Genomic DNA, 24,416 nt, shown 5'->3' with positions numbered 1-24,416 from the left:
TTTTAGAGACCTTGCTACCTCTGCTCCTGCAGAGAAAGGAGAACAGAGGGGCACCCTTGGGTGTAAAACGTACAGTCCATGTGTACCCTCGTTTCCTCACTTCAGTTTTCACTGCCCAGTACTCCCCCCTTGGACCGTGGTCATAGCTCATTCACGGGGCTCCCTGCCTCGGTCATGGTCCCATTCGTCACACTGCCACTTGGTAGCATAACTCGACGGAGTCTCTTAGAGTTGCCTGTTGGATAAACTTAAACCCCTCAGCATGTATTCAGGGGCCTTTCACAGACTGATCCAAGCCTGTTGGTCCACCCTCTCCCCCCATAACTCTGTTTGGGATGTTTTGTAAGACAAGCCTCATCTGTTTGCTGCAGCCTTTCATGATTCCTTGGGTAGATGTGAATATGTTCTCCTCTGTGTCTGTTGTATCCTAAACATCCTCATAGTAATGCTGCTGGCCCAGAATTTCCAGCTGCCTTGTGATTTGCTTCTGTTACGATTTCTCTTAGACTGTGAACTCCTAGAGACACTGCATCTCCTTATCCCCAGAGCATAGTAAAGTGCCTGGCAAATTGCAGTGTGTGTAGTTTGTTTGACACAGACGTGTGAATGTTTGGACTGACTGTTTGAATGGTATCTTCTGACTTTCTCCATTCAGACTTCATCTCTCTCTGGGTTTCTGTGCAAAGCACCTTGTTTGTACCTCTTCCCCGTGGGATCTAGAAGCTCCTTAACCTAAGGTGCCCTGTCTTTTTCATATTCTAGTATCTGTAATGTCTGACATTATGTTGTGAATGTATTAGACACGCAGGAAACACTTGTTGAATTAATAAGCAAGGCATCATTACAACAGGGAACCACTTCTACAGCTGGTTACTTTCCTGACTTCTGAGCTCCCTGAGCGTTCAGGTAGAAGCTGGAGCAGGCTCAGGACACCTACAGGTCATGAACTAGCTCTGGGGTTAGGAGTATAAGTATGCCCATCTTCTCTTCAAAGGAAAAACCTGCGGCATAGTTCAGAACCCAGCAAGCAAACTGTCAGGACCTCAACTTTTTTTAAAAAATCATGCAGCAATAGCTTCATTTATGTGATACAACTTTGGGTAGCTGATTTTTGTGGTGCTTTTACTTGAGTTTTCTATATTAAGCATGTATTTTAAATACAATTTAAATGCAGTTTTAAAAATTGTGGGGAAACTCTCCACTCTATCAGTTATTTATCAGGGCCCAAAAAAACTTTGTCTTTTTTTTTCCCTTTTTATGTTGTTCTTTGCTAACTTCCTAAGTTTTGAAAACATGTAATCAAAGAAGTTTGTGTCCTTTGTTACTTGATAAAAGTATTACCACTTTAATTCATTTCTTCCCTCATAATTTTGGAACATGTCCATCTATGGTGGGGTTGGAGTGAGCTTCACTAGACGGTTTGGATTTTCAGTTATTAAGAGTGACCCCTCCATGTGGCCACAAGCATTGAACATGAGGATATTGGTGCCTCAGATGTTTCCTCTTTCTCAATGACATTCACTCGTAGGATGATCAAAAAGCAGAAAATGATATGGCAATGAAACGGGCAGCTTTGTTGGAGAAACGATTAAGAAGGGAGAAAGAGACCCAGCTGCGGAAGCAACAGCTGGAAGCTGAGATGGAGCACAAGAAAGAGGAGACCAGGTGGGGGCTGCTGCGCAGGGTCCGTGGGAGGTGGTGTCCCCCTGACTCTTGTTAACGGTGTTTAGGGACCTTTGCAGAATATAGAGACAACGCTGATTTGGGGTGCTTTTTAGAAGTTATTTTCCCAAAGTGTTACTTGATTGCATATTTTTATCCTGAGTTTGAGGCATCTTAAAGTTCTCCAGAAACATTAATTGAAAGTAATTTCCCTGGGTTTTACACACCCACACACACAACACACATGCATTTTTTAAGTAGTTACTTATTAATAGTATATTTAAGTGACCTAAATTATCTCAAGTATATTTTAAATGAACCATTTTCCCAGGGGCTGAATCATTCTTCCTTCTCACGTAAGCGCACACCTGACAGCGTTGTGCACAAAGAAATGTACCCGCTTGTTTCCTAGGCGTAAAACCGAGGAAGAACGTCAGAAGAAGGAAGATGAGCGAGCCCGCCGGGAGTTCATCCGGCAGGAGTACCTGAGGCGCAAGCAGCTGAAGCTCATGGAAGACATGGACACGGTCATCAAGCCTCGGCCTCAGGGAGCAAAGCAGAAAAAGCAGCGGCCAAAGTCTATCCACAGAGACCACATTGAATCCCCCAAAACACCCATAAAAGGTCCTCCAGGTAACACGTGCACTGTGAGGAGTCTGTTCATAGCCACAGCAGCACGGGCAGTCACACTGGCTGGGGCTGCTCGGGGCTCAACTGCACACTCCCTGTGTGCAGAACCAGAACGAGCAGAGGATGCTTCCGGTGACTTGAGTGTATTATGCGTGCATGCATACGGCCAACAGAGCAAACGCAGGGGCTGAACATCCAGCTTAAACACTAACCTGGCAGGGAGCTCGCCCTCAGACGTCAGCTCCCTGGATCATTAACTGCCCTTTCTGTACTGGTAAATTTAAGGATAAGCATTGTGTGCCTGGAATGTGTACAGAACATGTCAGTATAACCAGGAATATAAGATCAGGAGTTCATGAGTCCCTCCTTTAAGATATAAATGGTCAAAAATCCAAATTTATAATTTCTGGAGTTGAGCTAATATTTTTTTTTTCTAAATTCAACATGCATACTCTTATTTTTTTAATGTTTACTTTATTAAAACTAAATGCCATGGAAGATTTTAGAGAATTCCTAGAGTAATTCTAAAACTGAAGGAAAATAACATAACATTGACTGTTTAAAGAGACCTCTAATGCTCACAGACATAGAAAACAAACTTATGGTTACCAAAGGGGAAAAGGGGCCGGCGGGGGGGTGAGATAAATTAGGAGTTTGGGATTAACAGGTACACACTACTATATATAAAAGAGAGAACCAACAAGGACCTACTGTACAGCACAGGGAACTATATTAAGTATCTTGTAATAGACTTATAATGGAAAAGAATCTGAAAAAGAATGTATGTGTGTATATATATATATATATAATATATAACTGAATCACTTCGCTATACACCAGAAACTAACACAACATTGTAAATTAACTATACTTCAATTCAAAAAATAAAGAGAACTCTACCTTTTCTAGTCAGTGAAAGTTTTTGATACCCAGTATTGGCTGAAATTAATAAATTAATTTTCTACCTGGTAATTAGATATTCCTAAATATATTTTATTCTTCTTGTTAATTTCTCTGTTAATTTTTCTTATTGTTAACTTTTTTTCTTATAATCACTGTGTTATATCTCGTATTACCACATTGTTTCTGGAATAAATCCTAACAGCAATTAATTTTATCATTATTTCTTTTTTTTTCTTCCAGTTTTATTGAGATATAATTAGCATACAGCACTGTATAAATTTAAGATGTACAGTATAATGATCTGACTTACACACATCATGAAATGATGATCACAATAAATTTACTGAACATCCATCATCTCATCTCGCATAGATACAACATTAAAGGAAAAGAAAAACATATTTGTTCCTTGTGATGAGAACTCCTAAGATTTACTCTTAGCAGCTTTCGTGTCGTATATCACACAGCAGTGTTAGATAAATTATAAACTGTAGTCGTCTTGCTGTACATCACATCCCCAGGACTCTTTGTCTTATAACTGGAAGTGGTACCTCTCCACCACCTTCTTCCAGTTGCCCCTCCCTCCCCCCACCTCTGGTAACCACAAATCTGATCTCTTTTTCTTTGAGTTGGTTTGTTTGTTGAAGTATAATTGACCTACAACACTGTGTTAGTTCCTGTTACACAACATAGTGATTCATTTGATGTTTCCATACGTTTCAAAATGATCACCAAGGTTAGTCTAGTTACCACCTGTCACTGTACAAAGATATTACACAGTTATTGACTGTGTTCCCCACGCTGTACATTTCATCCCCGTGACTCATTTATCTTCCAACTGGAAGTTTGTACCTCTTAATTCCTCACTTATTTCATTATTTCTCAAAAGTAGTTCCTTGCTAATTTTGAATAAATTGTGTGTATATGCATGCAAACATATTATGCATCTAAAAAGGAAAAGAAACTACATGAGCTCCATTTTCATATGCTGGTGTTGTCTAATGAGCAGACTCTTTTCTAGTTGTTCCTTTTGAATTTCTAATCTTGTTTTTATCCAGGATCACGAATTTATCATGTCTTTTCAGTCTCTAGCCTTTCTTTGGCGTCACTGAACACAGGCGACAGCGAGAGTGTTCATTCAGGCAGGAGGACCCCGAGGTAAGTTGCAGCATAAGCGTTTTCATAGAAAACGTTATTTTATATTTCCCAGTGAATGAACCGTAGTCACGAATGTTTATAAGTGTTGCTCACTAGGACAGTTTGGGTTTCTGTTAAAAGAAATTTATATGTAAAGAGGTCTATTCATCTTTCAGTTTTTTATCTTTTAGAATTTTAGAATTATGACACCAATAAGACATTAACCGTAATTGTACATCAGTCGTTGCTACTACCGTTGTGACACAATCATGGTAAAAACAGAAAGTACCTCATCTGTATAGTGCCGCCTCTAGTTTTCTTCCCCATTAGAATAATTCCAGAGTAAGTTGCTCGTGACTTAGGAAAGCTCTCTTTTGTACGCTGTCTCTTTCTTTCTCTAGGAAATGTATACCTTAGAAGCTAAAAATCAGTATTTCATTATTTTATACTATAATACCCATCTAAAAAAAAAAACGTTTCTAGTGACAGTCACCAGCTCTGAGCTCTGACCTTTGTATTACCACTCTACTGCATTAATTACCGATTGTCATGTGGACAAACATTCATTCTGTCATTCAGCAGACACTTATGGAGTGCCTGCTGAGTTCTCAGGACTTGGATGTATAGCTGTGAACGAGACAAAGTTATCACCGTCGTCTTGTTTTTAAGCCTCTAGGTTGAGTTTGGTTGGTGCTCACGTATACCCTTCTGAGCCCCGAATGTTTTTCTCTACCTGCGGCATTAAAATGTTATTTATTATTTAGATCAGAGTCTGTAGAAGGCTTCTTATCTCCAAGCCGGTGTGGCAGTAGAAATGGCGAAAAGGACTGGGAGAACGCTTCGACCACTTCTTCTGTGGCTTCTGGAACAGAGTACACAGGTCAGTGCCTGGGCATTCTTAGGGAAACAGTTTAACACGGGGCTGAGACTAGCTCAAGCTGTGCTAAGAAAGGTTCACTGACTTGCCTCTCAGTCTAAACACGGAAGACTGATCGGAAACAGTGAACGCAAGTGGTCACTTTCAAGTAAGTCGGTTTCAGTGATATGGTTTGTCCCAGAAGAATTAAGGTAAGTTTCTAAAAAGTAGTAGTACCACTTAACACCTCATTCCTCTGCTTCTCCCTTAAAAATGCAGGCCGCTTCTGTGTTGCAGTTTGGGTTTGAAGAGGTTTTAGAGAGGGTCCCTCAGCAGTGCATCGGTCCTGAGTATTGGGAACAGCTAGAGTCCACCGAGCCCCTCCTCTAACGCTGGGATTTCAGTATCTGGAACAGTGCGTCTTGAAAAAGTGTTGAGAGGCTCTAAAAGACATGGGAATGCATTGGGTCTAGGAGGGCACTCGGCCTTGCACGTCCCCGTCAGGCCCTCCTCCAGCCTCTGTTTGCAGAGGTGTTATTGAAGGAAAACCACATAGAATGGAAAGTAGGTAAGAACTAAGGAAGAGAAGCAGGAGAGGAAATGTGAGCGCCATGGAGAGGTAGGTGGGAGGACAGGAGAAGACGGTGGGGAGGAGCAGAGGCCGCAGGGACCGCCTGCGTCCCGCCTGTGTCCGTGTGGCCCTGGAAGTGGCCCCCAAAGGCCCAAGGAGGCAGAGCTTGCTGACTTGGCGTGAGCTTTTCCTCCCTGTTCTGTGGTTTCTAAGACAGCCTCCTTCAGCAGCGTGTCAGCCTTTAAGGCCAGCGTAACGGCCGTGTTGCGGCACCGCTGAGAGCCCAGAGCCGCAGGGCTGCGGCGTGCACCTGACCGGCTCAGACCAGCTCACGGACTGACTGTTAAAATTCCGGGAATTACGCGGCTGCAGAACAATCGCTGGCCCTGAGTCAGCCATGGTAGGAGTAGTTTACTCTAGAAATAGGTAAAGCTCAGGGCTCGTGTTTTTTCTCTCCCAAAGAACCAGTTTCTCGGCACGGCACACTACCGAGGGCCGTTCGGGGCAGAGCTGAGTTAGTGTGAGGGGGAGGGAGCCTGGCAACACACGGCCCTTCACGAGCGCGAATGTCCTAGCGAAGTGGCAAAAAGGGCTTCTGTGCTTTACAGACGCCGTTGTGAAAAACAAATGCTAAAAAAAACCCCCAGAGGTATGGAAGAAGAAAAAGATGAAGCTTCTTCTTGTCTTTTCAAAGCTAAAATTACTCACGGTCCCATTCTGCGTTAAGCTCACCAGTAACCTTACCAAACCCGAGAAAGAGGTGAAACAGGCAGTGTGACGATCACAGCAAGGCCTGAGAGCCGCCTCGGGAGGCCAGCGAAGGCCCCCAGGGGTGTCCCTGCGGACGCAACAGTGCTCTGACCGCTGCCGAGCAGCCGGAGGCCCTCAGGCACAGAATGTGGTTTTCTATTACAGAGTTTAATCAGTGTAGGGATGGTCGCATCGTTTAAACACAGTCGTATTTCTGACTTAGGAATGCTGTTTTTGTTTTATTACTGTTATTAAATTCTGCCATAGGACCAAAGCTCTTCAAAGAACCCAGTGCAAAATCCAATAAGCACATAATACAAAATGCTTTAGCTCATTGCTGTTTGGCTGGAAAAGTAAATGAAGGTCAGAAGAAAAAAATACTGGAGGTAAGCATGTTTGCATGAAAATTAGATTTGGCAACACTGTAAAACTGTCAGAGTCTTCTCTTTCAATTCAGGAGGAAATACTCTTCAGGGGACTCCTAGAATTTCAACAGCATATGAAAGATCTGTAGCTATGTTCTCATTGTTAGACTGAGTTTACTTTCAAACGGGATTCTGGAAGACCTCAGATTTTATTAAAGACTAGGCATAGACTTAAGATGATAATATAAAATTATAAATTATTTTCTTGCCCAGAGTCACTCATTCACGTTTCATAAATGTAGATAACATGATCTGCCTGTTTTTAAAATGAAGCTCTGTCGCGAAGGAGATCACCAGTGCTTGATTGTTAGTGGTAGAGACAGTCTGACTGAGACCGAGAGTTAGCAGATCCTGCAGCCCTTTAAGTCCCTCCAGGATTACAATTCCGGCACAGCCAACAGGACCTCAGCGGTAAGGTCTCTGCACACATCTCAATCCCCGTGTGCTGGACGTGTACCGCCTGGCTCATTTTGGCTACTAAGAATTTATATTTGAAATTACATGTCATAAAACTGGCCAAGAAATGTAACACAGTTATATAAATTATATTCAGCAAAATGTTTAAGGGCTTTTATTTTTGTTTCTTATCCTAAAGGAAATGGAGAAGTCAGATGCCAACAACTTCCTAATCTTGTTCCGGGATTCAGGCTGCCAGTTCAGGTCTTTGTACACTTACTGCCCAGAGACTGAAGAGATTAATAAGCTGACGGGGATAGGCCCTAAATCTATCACTAAAAAGATGATCGAGGGCCTTTACAAATATAATTCTGACAGGAAACAGTTCAGCCACATCCCCGCTAAAACTTTATCTGCCAGTGTGGATGCAATTACCATTCACAGCCATTTATGGCAGACCAAGAGACCAGTGACGCCCAAGAAACTTTTACCCACTAAAGCATAGGAACCGGGAAATATTTGCTTCAGAACATTCATGCTAAATTTGCACTTCATCTTTCCTGCCTATAGAAAACCTTTCTAATTGCCAACAGACTTTTATTAATTGAAACTGGACATCCAGCTCTGTTGTCATGACAACTGGAATGTAGACCGCAGTGTTTGGAGTGCAGGAGACTCACCTGGGTGATAGGCCAGGCGGTGACACGCTGTCCGGCTCACAGGTGGAGGTTCGCCTGCTTTGGTATTCGATACACCGAAGCACTGAGTTCTCATGGACACTAGTTGAAATACGGCTAAGATAACGAAGTGTGTGTTTTGTTTGTTGCTTTTTTTAAAAAACTTTTTAATGTACATGCCTGTCTTCAGATGGTTTATTTTGCTGTTTTTCTCTCCTGGGGGTTTGTTCCAAGATACCTTTGTATTTTGTTTCATGTGGAGATCATGCGAGTAGGAAATAGGCCTTCAGAGGTAACTGGCGTCGTTCTTACGATGCTGAGAGAAACACTAGTGTTTGTTTTACAGTAACCCTCATGTTTTAATGGTGTTAGAGCATTTGCAAGAATTATTCTGCTAAGTATTTACAATTCCATATTTATTATTCACTCGAGTATTAATGTTTCTCTATTAAATAAGAGGAGAAGTTGTGAAGAGCTGCTATAGGTTCACTTAAACCCCATGAGCTTAACCAAGAAGATGTTATAAGAAGTTGCTGATTAAATCAGTGCTGTTTTTACACCACTTCTGGCCAACTCAGAATAATTTGGATTGTTCTTTTAACAAAAAGGCTTTCTATCTCTTTTAAAGTATGTCACTTTATAAGCTGGCGGAAGTGAAGGACACTTGGAGAATAGTCTCGGAATCTGAGGATGTAAGACTTCCTGCCATGAGTTCTCAAGAGGTCTTTACATTATATTTATAACTTGATATAAAAAATTATATTTAGAATTTTTAAACATGTACAAAGGGCTACATTTTAATTTTAAAATAGCTTCACATTCTTTTGCTTATGTTGAGTTTTTCTTCTTCTTTATCCTTTTCAAGTGGTTCCGCTTAGATTAAGTACACACTTGAAATCTTCTCTATGTGGTCTTTGTTCCTTTAACAGTGTGTACCAGAGGGTTAGTTGGGGAAAAACTTCATTCTCAGGAAAAGACTTGAATGATTCTGTGACCCTGTTATGTTTCAGTGTTGTGAAAACCGTGTAAACTTAGAGGGAAAGACAGTATTGTAGCATATATGAGATGTGTAGTCTGTTTTCTTTCACGGGAAGTAGAGACTAAAATATATACATTTCTCTAATTGAGTTGTTTCGAGAAATAACTAATATCTCATATGATGTATTTACTTATTTTTTAAAAAGAGTAGGAATGAGATGTCCCTGAACTGTACTTTTCTATTATTATAAGGCCTTTAGGCATCAGTGCATCTGGGTTATCAACATTTTCTCAAATGCTGTCAATATTTTACTGTAATTTATGTTCTTATATTTATGTATATTTGTTAAAACTGTAAAAAAAAATTTCACAGATTTTTTCCAGTACCTGTGCAAGATATATGTGTAGCTCAGAATTATTTGTGATCTACTGTTTGCATGTAAGAGACCAGGATATATGTAACTCTTATATTTTAAGTGTATACATATTGTGTATATAATATATGGAGATTTAAACTGGGGGACTGCACATTTTACCTTTCAGACAACCGTTTCTATCACAATGAGAAGGAAATGATTGTCAAATACATGTTTAGATTGACTAGTTTAAAAAAAAAAATAGTAAGTGAATCTAATCAAAATGTGGTAAATAATAGAGAGTCAAAAGGAGTATTAATAAGCGTTCTACATTACTAAATTTGTTCTTTTCAATCAATTAAATTTCCTTTATCAAAGCAATCTTCTTGGTGATATTACTTGGCCATTAAATTTTTTTTAATTGGCTGCCAGACAATGGAGGAACTAACTATGTAAAATCAGACAGGACCACCCTTTATTCTCAAATTCGTGTGTGTCCAACAGTGTCCACGATGTCTAAAGGTAGAATGTGAATATTGCCACAGAAGTTCCTTGCTCTCAGTATGATTGTTTTACTTTCTTCATGCAGAAAGAATATGGATATATTTAAGTCTGCAGATTTTTTTTAAATTATGTTTTTAAAATTATACAAATGAAAATTATGCTATTGCATAAAGTCTGGAGATATTCATGAACCTTATTGAAACACATTGGTGCTTCTCATCATTGGAGGGTCACATCATTAGGGTAATTATTCAATTCAGTTTGCCAAACAAACTTGTAATGGTTACCAGTGCGGCCTGTCAAATTCTGCCATGTGACACAGCTTTGGAAAGCTTTTCATTCCTCTCGGCTTTTCTATTTTGCTTTAGAATGACTGTTACAGTTTTTATTTGGCTGTTTTTAAAGCCAAGTTCGGCTTTTTAGTTGTGGTCTCATGGACACTCGTGGCGGCGTACAGTGTCTGGTGTGCTTACTGTCTGCTCTAGAGCATTGCTTACAGGTTTTTTTACGACGCTGTGCTGTAAAATACTGTCATATTTGCTACTTCCTGGTACAGTGTAGTTTTTCCCCTTTCATTTGAATAAAAGCATGGCACCAAATGACCTTTTCTGTTTCTTGAATAAAATACGGGTTTTTTGGCAATATTCGAACTTGGGCAAACTCATCATACAGTTTTTCCTATCTCTTAACCTCTGTTTAAATCGAACAGTTTAGATATTCAAGAGAGGTAACTAATACTAGATATTGTTTGAACCCTGACTTAGGCAATGCTGAAAGTCTGTTGCCTTCTGTGCTCGGCTCAGACGGTCTGTGTGGTGGTGTGTAAATGTTTGTGCTCATCCTACACTAATTTTGTCCGTATTGCTTCACTTTCTTCTGGTGAGTTAGTAATTAAACTGCGTCAGAACTAACCCTCTGTACCTTTGGAATTGAACGGCTGCCGAGGCAACCCCCTCACCCCCTACCCCGCCGTCTCTGGCAGCAGTGGGAAGCCAGGTCTTGGCCATTATTCTATAAGTTTCACTTTGATTTTGCCGATTCTCCTCATTAAGACCAGAGCAGTTTAAAAAAAAGAAAAAGAAAAATCTAACACCTGTTTAACAACAACAGAAATCCTTCCTACACAATTCCACACCTGAAGAAACGTCTGCAGGTGCCAAGCCCGAGTGTGTTCTCCGCCTTCGGTCCTTTGACAGGACACTCAGGCCTCAGCTCAGAGTTGCACTTGCGTTTTCAAAACTGAAAGTATTTAACCGTGAGACTCAGGCGACACCAGAGAAGCGTGCGCAAACCCTGGTGCCCGGGAGTGTGCCCCCTGGCCTGGCTCACTGGGAGTCCTTACTTAGGGCAGAGGAAGGTAGCCTGGTGGATGGGAACAGGCGCCTTTGTTTCGTAACCTGTCCACACGGAGAGGTAACAGCAAAGGGAACACAGCTGGGAGGCTCTGACCTAGGAATCGGGCGTGAGTTTGGAATTCTGCCCTCCCTCAAGTTACGGGTCCTTAAAAAGTAGACCTGCATCTCCTTAAAATGGCAGTTTTGCTTTTCAGAGAGACAAGTGAGAAGTTAACTATTTGTGTCACTCGGGGGGTACGTCAGCTGTTCTTCACATCGCGGCTCTAGAACCTCGTCTGGTGGCTGGCTCTCCGCACCTCCGGGTTCCCTTCCACATGCTCCGACGAGAGTGAGTTCCTATTTACGTCGGAAAGAAAGAAAAAAAAGGATTTTTTTTACTTTCCACTGAAGAGGGCAAAAGCAATTGAGTTAACAAAAAAATATTTTAAGGCCCGCTAAGGGTTTTTTTTTTTTTTTTACCACATTAAGCAAAGCCACCGTGGAACCTCAGCTCCTGATGTATTTTATTCTGCTTCGCCCCAGTCTGTGACTTGAGGTGGTTGAGTCCTCACCTTCCGTCAGGAGCACCTGCTGGGGTGCGAAGCATCACAGGCTGAAGACACACAGGATGGCGTGTGTCGTTGACAGTGACACTCGGCTGCAGTGGTTCGTTCTTCGGGGTGTGCACGTCCACGTGAGAAAGGAAACGTGGCTCTCAGCCCCAACCAAACGGAAACCGTCACATCGCCTGAGGACTTAAAAGGTTCAATTTGCTCTCTCTGGAGACGCGAGCACTGACATCTCCATTTTACAGATGAGGGTGACGAGACCTTGGAAGGTTAGTGACTCTGTCATGGACACAAAGCTAAGAAGTGGCGGCATCCCAGCCGGCGTGTCAGCCTGCGAATTTCAGATCCCCTCCCCGCCCGGGCCGCACGGGGCAGCGTTTCCCGCCGCCGCAGGTGCTGTGGCACGAAAAGACGCGGAGTCTGACAGTTGCAAAAGGCGGTCCCGCGTTCACCAGCGGTGGGAAACGGCACGTGGGGCTGAGGTGGGCTTCCCTCTGGTGCCCGGTTCTCTAACCAGCAGCCCCACGGCAGCAGCAGCTAAAACCAGGCTGGTGTGTCCCCGTGGCCTTGGATACCTAGATTCACAAGGATGGGCGAACGGAGAGATTGCGAGTGTACTGGAGATAAACGAAGCCTGCCAACAGGGTGACTACACGTATCGAGGAAAGAGTCGTCGGATGTGAGGGCCACCACGGTAGGGTCCCTTCCATCAGGGAACTCGACTGCCTTCAGGCAGACGCACTCAGACCTCGAAAACAGCTGGTAGAGTCTCTGCTGTGATGGGGGCAAGTGAGTCCTTTTCTCCTTAACGGGCAGCAAGTTCAGTCTCATGAAAGCCGGTTTTGTAAGGAACAAAAGACGGTCCTACAGTATCAGCTGGTAGGACGCACGTGCAACGTGGTCTCAGACCTGAATTTTGAGTCGCCGTAAGGGCCTACTTTACGACCACAGCACTTCAGCAAGGTAGCGGCTTGTAAACAAACTGCACCCTCTTGACTTGGGGCCCGAGGCAGCCACTGTGTTGCCCGTCCCACGTGCCACAGGGTGTGAAGGCGGCGGAGCGCGGGGTCCTGGGGGAGCGCACAGCTGTGGCTGCGGACCCTGGAAGTCTGTGCTTGCGTCCCTGACCCTGCGATCCGTGTGTAAACGTAACAGTGCTGAGTCAGTATTCGCCAGATGAGTCAGTGGAGGCCCAGAATTCAAAATCAGACCCAGACTTAGTCTGGTCTCTGCTGGGCCACCCCTGCTTTCCTACTAAAGATATTTCTGCCCTCAAAATAAGAACCCCGCGTTGGCTTTCCTGCTCTGACCCCTCCGGTTCACACACCATTCCCTGGGACCCGGGGGCAGCTCGAAATTCCAAACTGCCGGGTCATCACGACGGTGACCTTCTGACCTTCTCTCTGGGCCCCCATCTTCCCCCCGCGAGTTATGGGCCTGTCTCAGAGCTCCGCTCTCCCCCAGGCCCACCCCAGGCCCTGCTCAGCCCCTCAGGGTCCCGGCCCCCTGCGCCCCGCCCACCGCCACCATGCGTCTGACCTGTTCCCTGGAAGTTCACGGCCATCCCCAGCCCAACCTGCTCAGGAACCGAACAGCAACCTCCCAGTGGGACCAGCTCCCTCCTGGCCGCCTCCAGCCACCAAGGCCGAAACCCTCAAGAGCGTCCTTTCCTCCTTCCCCCGTGCAGCTCGGAAGGCACCCAGGCCCGGACCCCCGTCACGTGTCCCAGCCTCACCTCCCTCCGCCCCCCGTCTCGTGTCGGGCGGCTCTCGCAGGTGAGCCTCGGGTCCCGATGCATCTCGAGTGTCTCCCCCACAACAACCCCGGGCCCGCCTCGCCTGGGCCCGGACCTCGCCTCGGGAGCCCTCCCCAGCCGGCCCGACCACCGTCACGGCAACCGGCAGGGAGATCCCCAGTAGACACCGCGAAAATAAGGCAGTCTGACATTCCGAGGTAAGTCATCAAGGTAGTCGTAGAAAAGGTCAAACTGTAAGGACGGTCTTGGGCTTATCTTAACGGCCCCTCTTGTGTCTGTCGAGCTGCGGGGAGGACGGTGCTGGGGTGACTGTGACCCCTCGGCGCTGGGGCCACTCAGGACATCACCCCGCTTATCACGTTGCCCCCGACGCAGTCCTCTCCTCTGCGAGGCCGCCCCGCTGCCCGCACCCGCGACAGGATGCCACGGCCTGCCCTCAAGTCATGCTGATTCGTGTGGCAGAATTCATCCTCTCCAGTAACGTGAGAGCGGTTCTCAAGGAAGCACCGCGTCATTTTCTTGTCTTTTGTTACCTGCCAGGTGGGGCATCCACCCCGTGGTAGGAGGGGCAGGATGGGGTGGGAAGGGCAGGGTCAGATGGGAAGGGCAGGGTCAAGGGCAGGATGGGGTGGGAAGGGCAGGGGCAGGATGGGGTGGGAAGGGCAGGGTCAGATGGGAAGGGCAGGGTCAAGGGCAGGATGGGGTGGGAAGGGCAGGGGCAGGGGCAGGATGGGGTGGGAAGGGCAGGGTCAGATGGGAAGGGCAGGGGCAAGGGCAGGATGGGGTGGGAAGGGCAGGGTCAAGGGCAGGATGTGGTGGGAAGGGCAGCGTCGGGCAGGATGGGGTGGGAAGGGCAGGGGCAGGGGCAGGATAGGGTGGGAAGGGCAGGGGCAGGGTCAACAGCAGGATGGGGTGGGAAGGGCAGGGTCAGGATGGGGTGGGAAGGGCAGGGTCAGATGGGAAGGGCAGGGTCAAGGGCAGGACGGGGTGGGAAGGGCAGGGTCAAGGGCAGGACGGGGTGGGAAGGGCAGGGTCAAGGGCAGGACGGTGTGGGAAGCGCAGGGTCAGGGGCAGGATGGGGTGGGAAGGGCAGGGTCAAGGGCAGGATGGGGTGGGAAGGGCAGGTCAAGGGCAGGATGGGATGGGAAGGGCAGGGTCAAGGGCAGGATGGGGTGGGAAAGGCAGGGTCACAGCACCAAGAGAGTCGCCCCACCCCCACCCCGCTCCAGTTCCTACTGAAATGACTAGAAATGTGCACCCACTTTCCCACCCCAGCTTTCAGTGAAATCACTGGAAAGTAATGGCAGGTCCTAGTGAGCAGCCTGCGTGGGCTGAGTAATCGCTACCAAGAGCTGTGACTTCCTTTCCGAGCACGTTCTGGGGCCCTGGTCCTGCCGAAGGACCTCCCTGCCGCCCATCTGTCAGGTTCCTGCCGCCGTGTGTGCGCCCCGGCCGTGGAGGGGATGGCGTCTCCCTTTCCTTGAAAGCCACCCTCTGCCCCCGACACCCGCCCCGCACCGCCCCGACCCCCAGGCCGGCAGTGAGGTCGCAGCCCTGAGGCGCTTTCACTCTGAGTCACCTGGGCGCAGCTGGGGTACACTGATGCCCCTTCCCAGCCACCCAGATTTAGTTCCTGAGAGTTTCTGAAACAGTCAAGCATGTGACACGCTGCTCGGCCCGGCAGCCAGGGTGGGGCCCCGCCCCTCGGCTGGGCAGGTTGCAGGACAGGGGCAGGACCGCCGCCTTCCCTCCCCGGACACCCCTCCCTGCCCTGCACACGCACACAGCACACACGCTCGGATGCACACACGCGCACACGCAGCGCACACACAGGTACACACACGGGCCGTTAACCCGTCGACCGCAGAACTGGCGAGATGCCACCTGTCTGTGCCTCAGCCCTGTCGGCATCTGCAGCAGAAGCCCCCCTCACCCCGTGGAGTTCACCACCCATGAGCCCAGGCCCAGGGACCTGTGGTGGTCGAGTCTAGAAGCCCCCAGATGGGGATGATCCCTTGGTAGTTTCCCAGAGCAATTCCAAATCATTACCCACCACCCACTGTGTGCACAGAAAGCAAAGAGGGGGCTGGGGCTGGGGGAAGCTGAGCCTGGCAGCTCCGGGGGAGGGGGGAGCCCATGACCCCCCTGCTCAGACCCTGCTGGAGGGGGGCCTTCCCCAGGACTCTAATGTGATCCTCACCCGCTCAGGGAGACCCCCTCCCGCCCGCTGTAAGACACGGGAACTGGAGCCCAGCTGCACACAACCGTCAAGTTATAAAACTGACGTGGGAGCCAAACTCAGGTCAGTAACGATCTGACCTGTTTGCTCACCGGCCAGAAGCAGACACTCGGACACAGCATGTGAGGCGTGTACATAATGAACTTGACATCACAACACAGCAGGGTTTTAAAAAATATTTTTAATTTAATGGTGTTGGGAAAGTTCGACAGAAATCTAAAAAAAAAAAAAAAGATTACACTCTAGGTGGATTAAAAAAGATACAAAATTTTAACAAGAATAGAATTGAATGTTTTTAGATCATCAAAGAGAAAATAGCATTCTAAACTCTGAAACTGCTAAAAGCAACAAATGACTATGGAAATGTAAAACAAAAAATTAAAAATCGCGAAGAAAAAGGTCTGGAAAAATATTTGAACCAAATGGGACAATGGTTTATCCTAAATAAACAGTTCATACACATTAATAAGAAATACAAAAGATTATAATAGATAAATGTCTGAAAGACGTAATTAGGCAGTTCATATAAGAGGAATTACATCTAGAAAGATTTTCAGTCTTACTGTTTTCAAAGAAATGTAGATTAAAATGAGGTACCATTTGACCTCATTACCTATTAAAGTGGAAAAATATATTTTACTGATTAATATCTCTAACAAGATTGCACTAAACCCGTACCCTCCTACAATGCCAGATAATTACTGATCACTGCAAGCATTTGTATCAAGCCAAGAAAATGCTCATAGCCTTTGACCTTCACAAGGGCATTTATACCCTGAAAACAGTGTGAAAGAAGAAAAAAGCCGTAAGTGCAGTTATTCATTACAAATCTCTATAACAGCAAAAATTACTGCAAACAACCTAAATGTCCAAAATTAAGGGATTAGAAAATTCAGCAACATAGAAAAACGTGAATTTGCATGAATTGAGAAAAGCAGACTATAGAACAGGGCACATTCTGATTACATACATGCCTCTGAAACAGTTGTGTAAAATATATGTACGTGGAGAACATCTGAAATGGAATGTTGACAAAATAGAAAACCCAAGAATAATGGGATTACAGACGAATTCTCCACTTTTGAAAACGTCTTTCACTGGTAGGAAAGAAATTCACCACCATGTCATGCTTCACGAGGGCTGGGACGCCTTTTCTTATTCCACGTTCTGCGACGTGACTGTGGTTTTTATGATGAAAAAGGCAAGATAATTTTCAAAATTTTTCCGAAAGAGTTAAGATGATTATTTGTACAGAAAAATTAACATTGAGGGGGAGAGTGGTAAGAGCTTAAATATACAGCCCATAAAGGGCCAGAAATAAAATTAAAATACTTCTGGAAGCCATCTAGTTCAAAGCATTGGATGTTTACTTATTAAGTATCTCCTCTGATCTCAGGCTTGTACCATTCGCGGTGATGGGGAACCTCCCTCACCCCAGGAGGTGATAATCCCACGGGCAGGGTGAGGCTGACCCAGGTAACCAGGCCACCCGGGCTCCAGCCGTCCAGAGGGAGGAGGGCCCGTTGGCGTAGGAAGGCCCCCGGGTGGGATGGAGAGAGGGAGGACCATTTCCTCTCCGCTGTGTTGACACCCATCAGCAGTGGCCGGGATTCTCAGCTGACCGCGATGAGTTTTCATCAATGGACTGTTTCTAACCCTGCGGGGGGTCCCCTGAGGGGGGGGAGGAGAGACCAGTGTCATGGAGGTGGCCTTAGTCACTGAAGCCAAGCTGGACATGTGGCAGGCCAGGCCCAGAGCGGCGTCCCCAGCTCTGGCCCGAGCTGCTTCCTGCCACCAAGAGACATGCGGAAAGGCTCAACGCCCAGGCCCTGGCAGAGAGAACCCGCCATGTGCTCGGGACCACAAGGCCACAGCCCAGGAAACAAGAACCTCTGTGTTTTTAATAAACAACCCACTGTGCCTCCCCTCCACCCCCTGCCTCCATGGCCCTCTTGGTCCCCTTGCCCTATTCTCTTTCACCTGGAGGCTTCCGGCCGTTCATCTCGAGCTTTCAGAATCACGCCCCTTCTATGCCCCAGGCTGAGAGGCGCCCGGGCAGCCCTGGGCCTGTCCCTGACTGTCCCAGGCTCACGCAAGGCGCACCACCTCGGCTGGCCTTCTGGGGAAGGAGGCTGTGGCCCCCAGGCCCCCCAGGACGAGAGCATCCCTCGCCAGCAACCACGTGCTCAAACATCAGCAAAACGGCTCCACATCTCCCGCGGCCCCTCAGGTGCCCACGCTGTATGTGGGTCTTCAGGAGAAACCCAGGCTTGGGGCTGGGATGCCGTAGAGGGCTGGGCCAGAGCCATCCATTCCCCGGCCTCTTCTCTTGCCTGCCTTTCCCGTCTTGTAACTGGCCCAGGAGAGAAATTCCTGACCGGAACGGCGTGGACACGCGCGCCCACTCCTCCTTAGGCTTCGCCACCCCTGGGGATCTCCATGGACCAGAGGGGCCACAGCTAGGGTGACCTCATGTCCCAGTTTGCACAGAACGGGCCAGGTTGATGGCCCAGGGTGATTGTGATAATGCTTCTTTCACTCTCAGAAGTGCCTGCTGTGGATCGAGAATGATTCCATCACCCCACCTCAAATCAACATGAAACAGAATGCACACACAAGCCTCTCCGTGGCCCCGACCTCAGTGGACGGGCAGCGCCCGTGGCGTTCCCCACTGGCCGTCCAGGCCCAGCCGACTCCTCTGCGCTGAGGCCCTCGATGCCACAATTCTCTTGAACGGATCCTCTCCTTTCTGTTCCCTCCTCCAGTTCCCTATGTCCGACCCTCCCTCTCCCCAACACAAACAATGACAACAGCCCACGGCGGGGTCCCCCGGCTGGAGCTTCTCCCCGTCCAGTCCACAGTTCTGCACTGACCTGTGCAAAGCAGATGGGGGGACTGCCCTCCTCAACATGTCCAGTGGCTCCTACTGGTGACATCCAAGTCCCCTGCTGCCTCTCCTGCGTCCCCTCCTGCCACCCTCCTCCCGCCTGGGCTCTGCTGCTCGAAGAATTCACCTTTCAGCTCCTTTCTGGAACTGACCTCAGGTGCCGGGAAAGACTTCTGACTTACTGTTCCCATCAGAGGCAGCTGTTCCCTCGTCTGAGCTCCAGGGGGACTTTGTTAACATTCACTCCAGGCCATCCGACCTCTAGCACGCTGGCCACTGCACGTCCTGCACATGGATCTGTCTCCCATGCCTCCTAATCAGTGACCCTCCAAGGTCAAGAACGGCATCTCTGCGATGCCCAAACAGGGCCTTGCACATGGAGGAGCTCGCTGTAATGGGACGGTATGCTATAAAATGGATAAATAATCCACCTCAAATTTTTAACACCAGATGGCCCAACAGTTCATTCATTCCTGGTGACGATGGGGCGGGGGCTCTGGGGGGACACACACACTGTCACATCAGTTGCTACACAGCAGCTCATGGGAGGAAGTCTGCTAAGAAGAGTTGGGTCCTAACTGGAGTCGTCCAGCATCCCCTTGCACCCTTCCCCATCCTCTCCCTGGCCCCACCGCCTCCTTCAAGGCCAGGCTTCATGCCCACCCTTCTCCGTGTATCCTTCCCCACCTCTCTCAGTCCACGAGGGATCTCACCCTCCTTCTAAGCTCCTGACTCCTGATTTAGGACAACGAATCTGCTGCTGAGTCAGGTACCATCTCGTGTCATCTTTCGTACTGAACTTACATCTGTGTCTGGCTTAACAGGTAGGTTTTGCCGATGCAGGAAGATGGGGAAGAGCTGGGATTTGGATTCCAGGCTCTGCTCCGTTCATCTGGACAGTCTGACCCTCCCTCTCCAGGGTCAAACCCTCCCTTGTGGCTCCCTGAGAACCTGAGTTGGTCAGAAAAGCCACTCTTTGGGCTAAGGCACGCGGCCCAGCATCTCGGAGCTAACACCATTTGAGGGCCTGGTGGCCAGTCCCTGATAGTAGGTAGGCCCCCCAAGGGCAGGCTCCCGGCAACATGCCCGCTGTGCACAGATGACAGAACCCCTCTTTCCTAGAAGGCAGGGGAACCGCGGCGGGAGGCTCCTCCCCAGATAAAATCCTCACCCCTGGTCCTGTCTCCTCACAGAGACAGACAGCAGCGGGGAGCAGGGGCCAAGCGGGGGTGAGGACCGCCTGGGGCTCTGAGCGCCTCTTCAACCGGCCACCAGACCCCCGAGACGGTTGCCGTTCTTGGCTCATGAACAAAGAAACCGAGCGACTTATGGAGAGAGACAGGCCACGCTCCCAAGGGAGGCAGGGCGGTGTCCCAGCCCTGGGGACTTTTCCTTCAAGGATCCAGCTGGGAAGCCCCTCCCCGCCCCTCCCCGCCCCAAATCGTTGGCCACCGTCTCCACCCCAGGAGCCTGCCCCTCGCCCCTCCCCTCCCCTCCCCTCTTCCTCCTCCTCCCCTCTCCTCCCCTCCCTCTCCCCCCCCTCCTCCTCCTCCCCCACCCCTTCCTGCCCACCCAGTCGCCTCGGCCCGGGGGTGACAGGAAGGGAGGTGCTGGGCACCGGCCGTGAAGAGCCACCCTCCCTCTCGACGCCGCGTCCGCCCGGGCCTCGCCGGCCATGCGCCCCACCGAGCCCTGGAGCCCCAGCCCGGGGACGGCGTCCTGGGACTACTCAGGGTCGGGCGCCCCGGAGGAGCTGGAGCTGGAGCAGGAGCTGTGCGAGGCCCGGGACCTGCCCTACGGCTACGCTTACATCCCCGCGCTCTACCTGGCGGCCTTCGCCGTAGGCCTGCCGGGCAACGCCTTCGTGCTGTGGCTGCTGGTCGGGCGGCGCGGCCCACGGCGGCTCGTGGACACCTTCGTGCAGCACCTGGCGGCCGCCGACCTGGGCTTCGTGCTCACGCTGCCGCTGTGGGCCGCGGCGGCGGCGCGGGGCGGCCTCTGGCCCTTCGGCGAGGGCCTGTGCAGGCTCAGCAGCTTCGCCATGGCCGGCACGCGCTGCGCGGGCGCCCTGCTGCTCGCCGGCCTCAGCGTGGACCGCTACCTGGCCGTGGGCCGCCCGCTGGCCGCGCGCGCCCGCCGCACCCGGCGCTGCGCGCTGGCCGCGTGCGGGGGCGTGTGGGCCGCGGCGCTGGCGGCCGGCCTGCCCTCGCTGGCCTTCCGCCGCCTGCGGCCGCTCCCCGGGGGCCGCGGCAGCCAGTGCGCCGAGGAGCCGTCCGACGCCTTCCAGGGCCTGAGCCTGCTGCTGCTGCTGCTGACGCTGGCGCTGCCCCTGGCCGTCACCGTCGTCTGCTACTGCCGCGTGTCGCGCCGCCTGCGCGGGCCGGCGCACCTGGGCCGCGCCCGGAGCCGCTCGCTGCGCATCATCTTCGCCGTCGAGGGCGCCTTCGTGGGCTCCTGGCTGCCCTTCTGCGCGCTGCGCGCCGTCTTCCACCTGGCGAGCCTGCGCGCGCTGCCGCTGCCCTGCCGCCTGCTGCTGGCGCTGCGCTGGGGCCTCTCGGTCGCCACCTGCCTGGCCTTCGTCAACAGCTGCGCCAACCCGCTCATCTACCTGCTGCTCGACCGCTCGTTCCGCGCGCAGCTGCGGCGGCGCGGGGCCTGCTGGCGCGCGGAGCGCGCGGCGCGCGGAGGCAGCTCGGCGTCCTCGCTCTCCCAGGACTACGGCTCCCCGTTCCGGAGCCCGGCCCGCAGTGCGGGCCGAGCCCAGACGACGAACGCCTCCTCGGCCGTGGGCCCATAGCTGGCCGGCCCGGAGGAGCGCGCGGCAGCGGCGCGCGGAGAGGGGAGGGAGGCATAGCGAGGCGGGCCGCCCCCAACCCCCTACCTGCCTTCCCCGGCCCTGCCTTCCCGAGCGCGGAGAGCGGCTCCGCCGGCACCGCCTAGACCCCCCGGGTCTCCTTCACCGGCTTTCCCAGAACCTCAGCGTTTCGAACTCCCCCCCACGCCAGGCCGCTGAGACCAGCTCTTCTCCCGCTCGGCCCCGTGGGCACCTGGGCTCTTTGTCTCCAGCCCAAGAAAGGTCCTGCGAGATGGAGCCGACAGCAGCCCGGACACCGCAGGGTCTGCCAAGTAGGGGAAGGGGAAGTGGGCCTCCCTGCTCTGCCCCGTGGGTAGGAGCACAGGCCAGAGCCCCCCAAAAGCCACTCTTGTCTTGGGCTCTGTTACCTTTGGTCCCTACAATCGCCATTGCCTTCTGAGAGATACCTCCTCCAAGCCAGACCCTCTGGCCCCTCACTTTCCAAAAAATCCTACAGACTATGAAACCGACAGCCCTTTATACTCAGCGGTCTTGGTGGCAGAGTTTGCTGAATCATTAGTCACCATCAGTTCAGATCTTCATTTTCAAAGCTCGCCAAAGCGTGGGAACCAGCCCTGCTGTCGGGTCACCCAGCCATTCCTCCTGACAGTTTCCCCAGAAGCCCGGGCCTGCCCCGGTTCTGTATCTTCTCCCCACTCCCAACAAGCGGCAGGACTCACCCTGGAAGTTATCCTGGACCTTCCCTCTGGACAGAAGGTTCCGGCATCTCTCATCAGGTGTTTGGATTTTCTATCCCCCAGCCCGGACACCAGGCCCTTCGGTGTGAGTTCCCCTTTCTCAATAAACACTCTTGCTGCCCTCGCCTGACAGCTGTGTCTGTCTTTACTTGAGCAGAGGCGAATGGAACACTGGGTCAGACAAAACTCAACCCAGGAGTTGAGGTTGACCTCAAAGTGATCGGGATTTGAAGTGAAGTCAGGGACCGAGAGAGTTGATCCCACCGTGGGCACAGCAGTCCCACAGGAGGGCAGCATATCTTTTTATTCTCATTATTTTAAAGGATGCTTCACATTTTGAAGGTTTCAGAGAGAGAGAGAGAAAAAAATAAAATAAAAGATTTAAGGTCATCTGCCAGCCAGGTGTCACTTCAAAGAGGAAATGTGTCATTGTGATTCTCAGATCAGCCCAGGGCTTTTTTTCCTACCCCTTTTGAGACCATCCAGTACAAATGTTGAGGGTCTCCATTTTCTGACTCTGTGACATCGTTTGAGGTTTCTGGAGAGGTGGAAATTTCAGTGTTTCTACTTTTAAGAGGATTTGGCCTGAAGAAGTGTCAGTCGTTGCGGAAAGGAGCTCAGAATTTCTCTCTGAGAGCCCGCCTCTCAGCCAGACCCCCGGGCAGGCATGGAGTCTTTGGGGCTGATGGGTGAGAGCAGTTCGAAGCCGCCTGTCAGCGGCCCTGGGAGGTCAAGCTGGGAGGAGCGCACCTGGGCACGTCCTCCCCACGCACCCGAGAGGGGCAGGCCTTGCAGCCTGTGGGGCCGCCGGGTTGGCAGGACCGAGTCCAGACACTTTAACCTTGAAGCCCTCGGTACATCGGGGCTCCTCCCAGCCTCACCTCATCACCCTCCGAGGCAAGAGATGACCGTTTCATATGATGAGGCCTCAGCTTACAGCAGAAGCGCTTTTCTGGGCTGTTCTGACGGAGCCCCTACCTGGACCCCTGTCACCTTGCTTCTCCCGACTTGCTGATGAACTGAGTTCCCTGAAGACAGACAGACAGACAGAAAACTTCTCCATCTCCCCCCCAGCACAGTAGTTATCAAAACTCAGCATTTCCCTCCCGCTGCTGGGACATTGGAAAATGCTGATAAGTGAAAAGAAAAAAGGGGTAACAGAATTGCTTGTGTTAAATAAACACCCACACACTTCAAGGCTGGAGGATATAAAATAATTGTTAGCCTTGGTGTTGTTGAAGCAAAACATTAGGAACCCCAGAGTCCTTTGGGTAAAAAACACCTTTTGTGCTTTTCTTTCTCTAGCTCCAGTTAAGCGCCATAGGCATCTCTCTTCTCAACTAACGGGAAGCCGTCCGGTCTCTCTCTGTTTTTGTTGTCTCTCCCTTGAGAATGCGAGCTCCATAAGCCAAAGGAGTATGTCTGTTTGGTTTGAGGCTGTGTCCCCAGTGCCTGGTGGGGAAGGGGACACACATGAACCCCCCGTGGAGGGAATGATCATCGGGACCCCGTCTTCACCCGAAATGATAAGAAATAACGTGAAGGGTAAAAGCGGGGTCTGTTGCGTGGTATTATGATCTACAAAAAGGACACACAGGAAAGGGCTGTAGGAGTAAGGGAGTGGTAGCCCCTTCTCCATTTCTCTGTCGTGAAATTTTCTGCGAGCTTTTTTTAAGGTCAGTGAACAAAGAGCAGTCCCAGTGCCCCAGCGCTGGAGCTAAAGACAGAGCCGGTCCTGACCTGGCTCAGTCCCGGCGGGGCCTGCCTTGGGCATCTCTGCCAGCTCCCTCCAGCCTCTCGTTCTTCATCTGAAGGATGGAGATGGTTCTATCTATTTTGCTCAGGCGCCTCACAGATCAAGGGAAATCACGTTCTTTTTTTTAAACCATTTTGTATTGGAGTATAGCCGATTAACGACGTTGTGATAGTTTCAGGTGCACAGCAAAGGGGCTCAGCCATACATGAGAAATCCAGGAGCCCCACCCTCAGGAGTAGCTCGGTCCAGGCCCAGCTGCCCTTGCCCCTCCCCTTCCGTGGCTGCCCCCCTCCCCTTGCCCGAGTCTGTGGCCTGAAGAGGAGGACGGGGTGGAGCTGCTCTGGGTTTTTTAAAGGTCAACATCTGGGCAAAGGCTGGGCACATCGGCCTGTGTGACTCTGATTTGAACTTGTGACTAATTCTGGGCTTCCTTGGGCCCTTTCTCAGGGCACCGTGTTGTCACCCAGGCCCCTAGGTG

General features: G+C 50.3%; 2 protein-coding genes across 10 annotated transcripts in view; both read left to right on the top strand.

The window, feature by feature from the left end:
• The window catches only part of CAMSAP2 (calmodulin regulated spectrin associated protein family member 2), a 103,602-nt gene extending 93,155 nt beyond the window's left edge, over window positions 1–10,447 (top strand). For 5 of the 9 annotated variants that reach the window (XM_082394065.1, XM_082394064.1, XM_082394061.1 and 2 more), the window contains 6 exons: window positions 1,529–1,665; window positions 2,075–2,295; window positions 4,254–4,353; window positions 5,097–5,212; window positions 6,777–6,895; window positions 7,530–10,447. In XM_082394065.1, the coding sequence (XP_082250191.1) occupies window positions 1,529–1,665; window positions 2,075–2,295; window positions 4,254–4,353; window positions 5,097–5,212; window positions 6,777–6,895; window positions 7,530–7,835 (999 nt within the window). In that variant the 3' untranslated portion in view covers window positions 7,836–10,447. The remainder of the gene's footprint in view (window positions 1–1,528; window positions 1,666–2,074; window positions 2,296–4,253; window positions 4,354–5,096; window positions 5,213–6,776; window positions 6,896–7,529) is intronic. The other 4 variants (XM_082394067.1, XM_082394062.1, XM_082394068.1 and 1 more) reach the window with 1 other exon arrangement.
• A 9,789-nt stretch (window positions 10,448–20,236) lies between these two features.
• Window positions 20,237–23,802, top strand: GPR25 (G protein-coupled receptor 25). The gene has a single exon (XM_082391786.1). The coding sequence runs from the start codon at window positions 20,306–20,308 to the stop codon at window positions 21,425–21,427; it is 1,122 nt and encodes a 373-aa protein (XP_082247912.1). The 5' UTR covers window positions 20,237–20,305; the 3' UTR covers window positions 21,428–23,802.
• The last annotated feature ends 614 nt before the right edge of the window (window positions 23,803–24,416 follow it).

Source organism: Balaenoptera borealis (assembly GCF_965194805.1).
Source record: "Balaenoptera borealis genome assembly, chromosome: 1".
NCBI classification, from domain to species: Eukaryota; Metazoa; Chordata; class Mammalia; order Artiodactyla; family Balaenopteridae; genus Balaenoptera; species Balaenoptera borealis.
This window is presented reverse-complemented; position numbering and strand designations above follow the sequence as displayed.

What these genes read in the sequence shown, in the direction of transcription:
- GPR25 (XM_082391786.1), top strand. Translation starts at nt 20,306, where the DNA reads ATGCGCCCCACCGAGCCCTGGAGCCCCAGCCCGGGGACGGCGTCCTGG.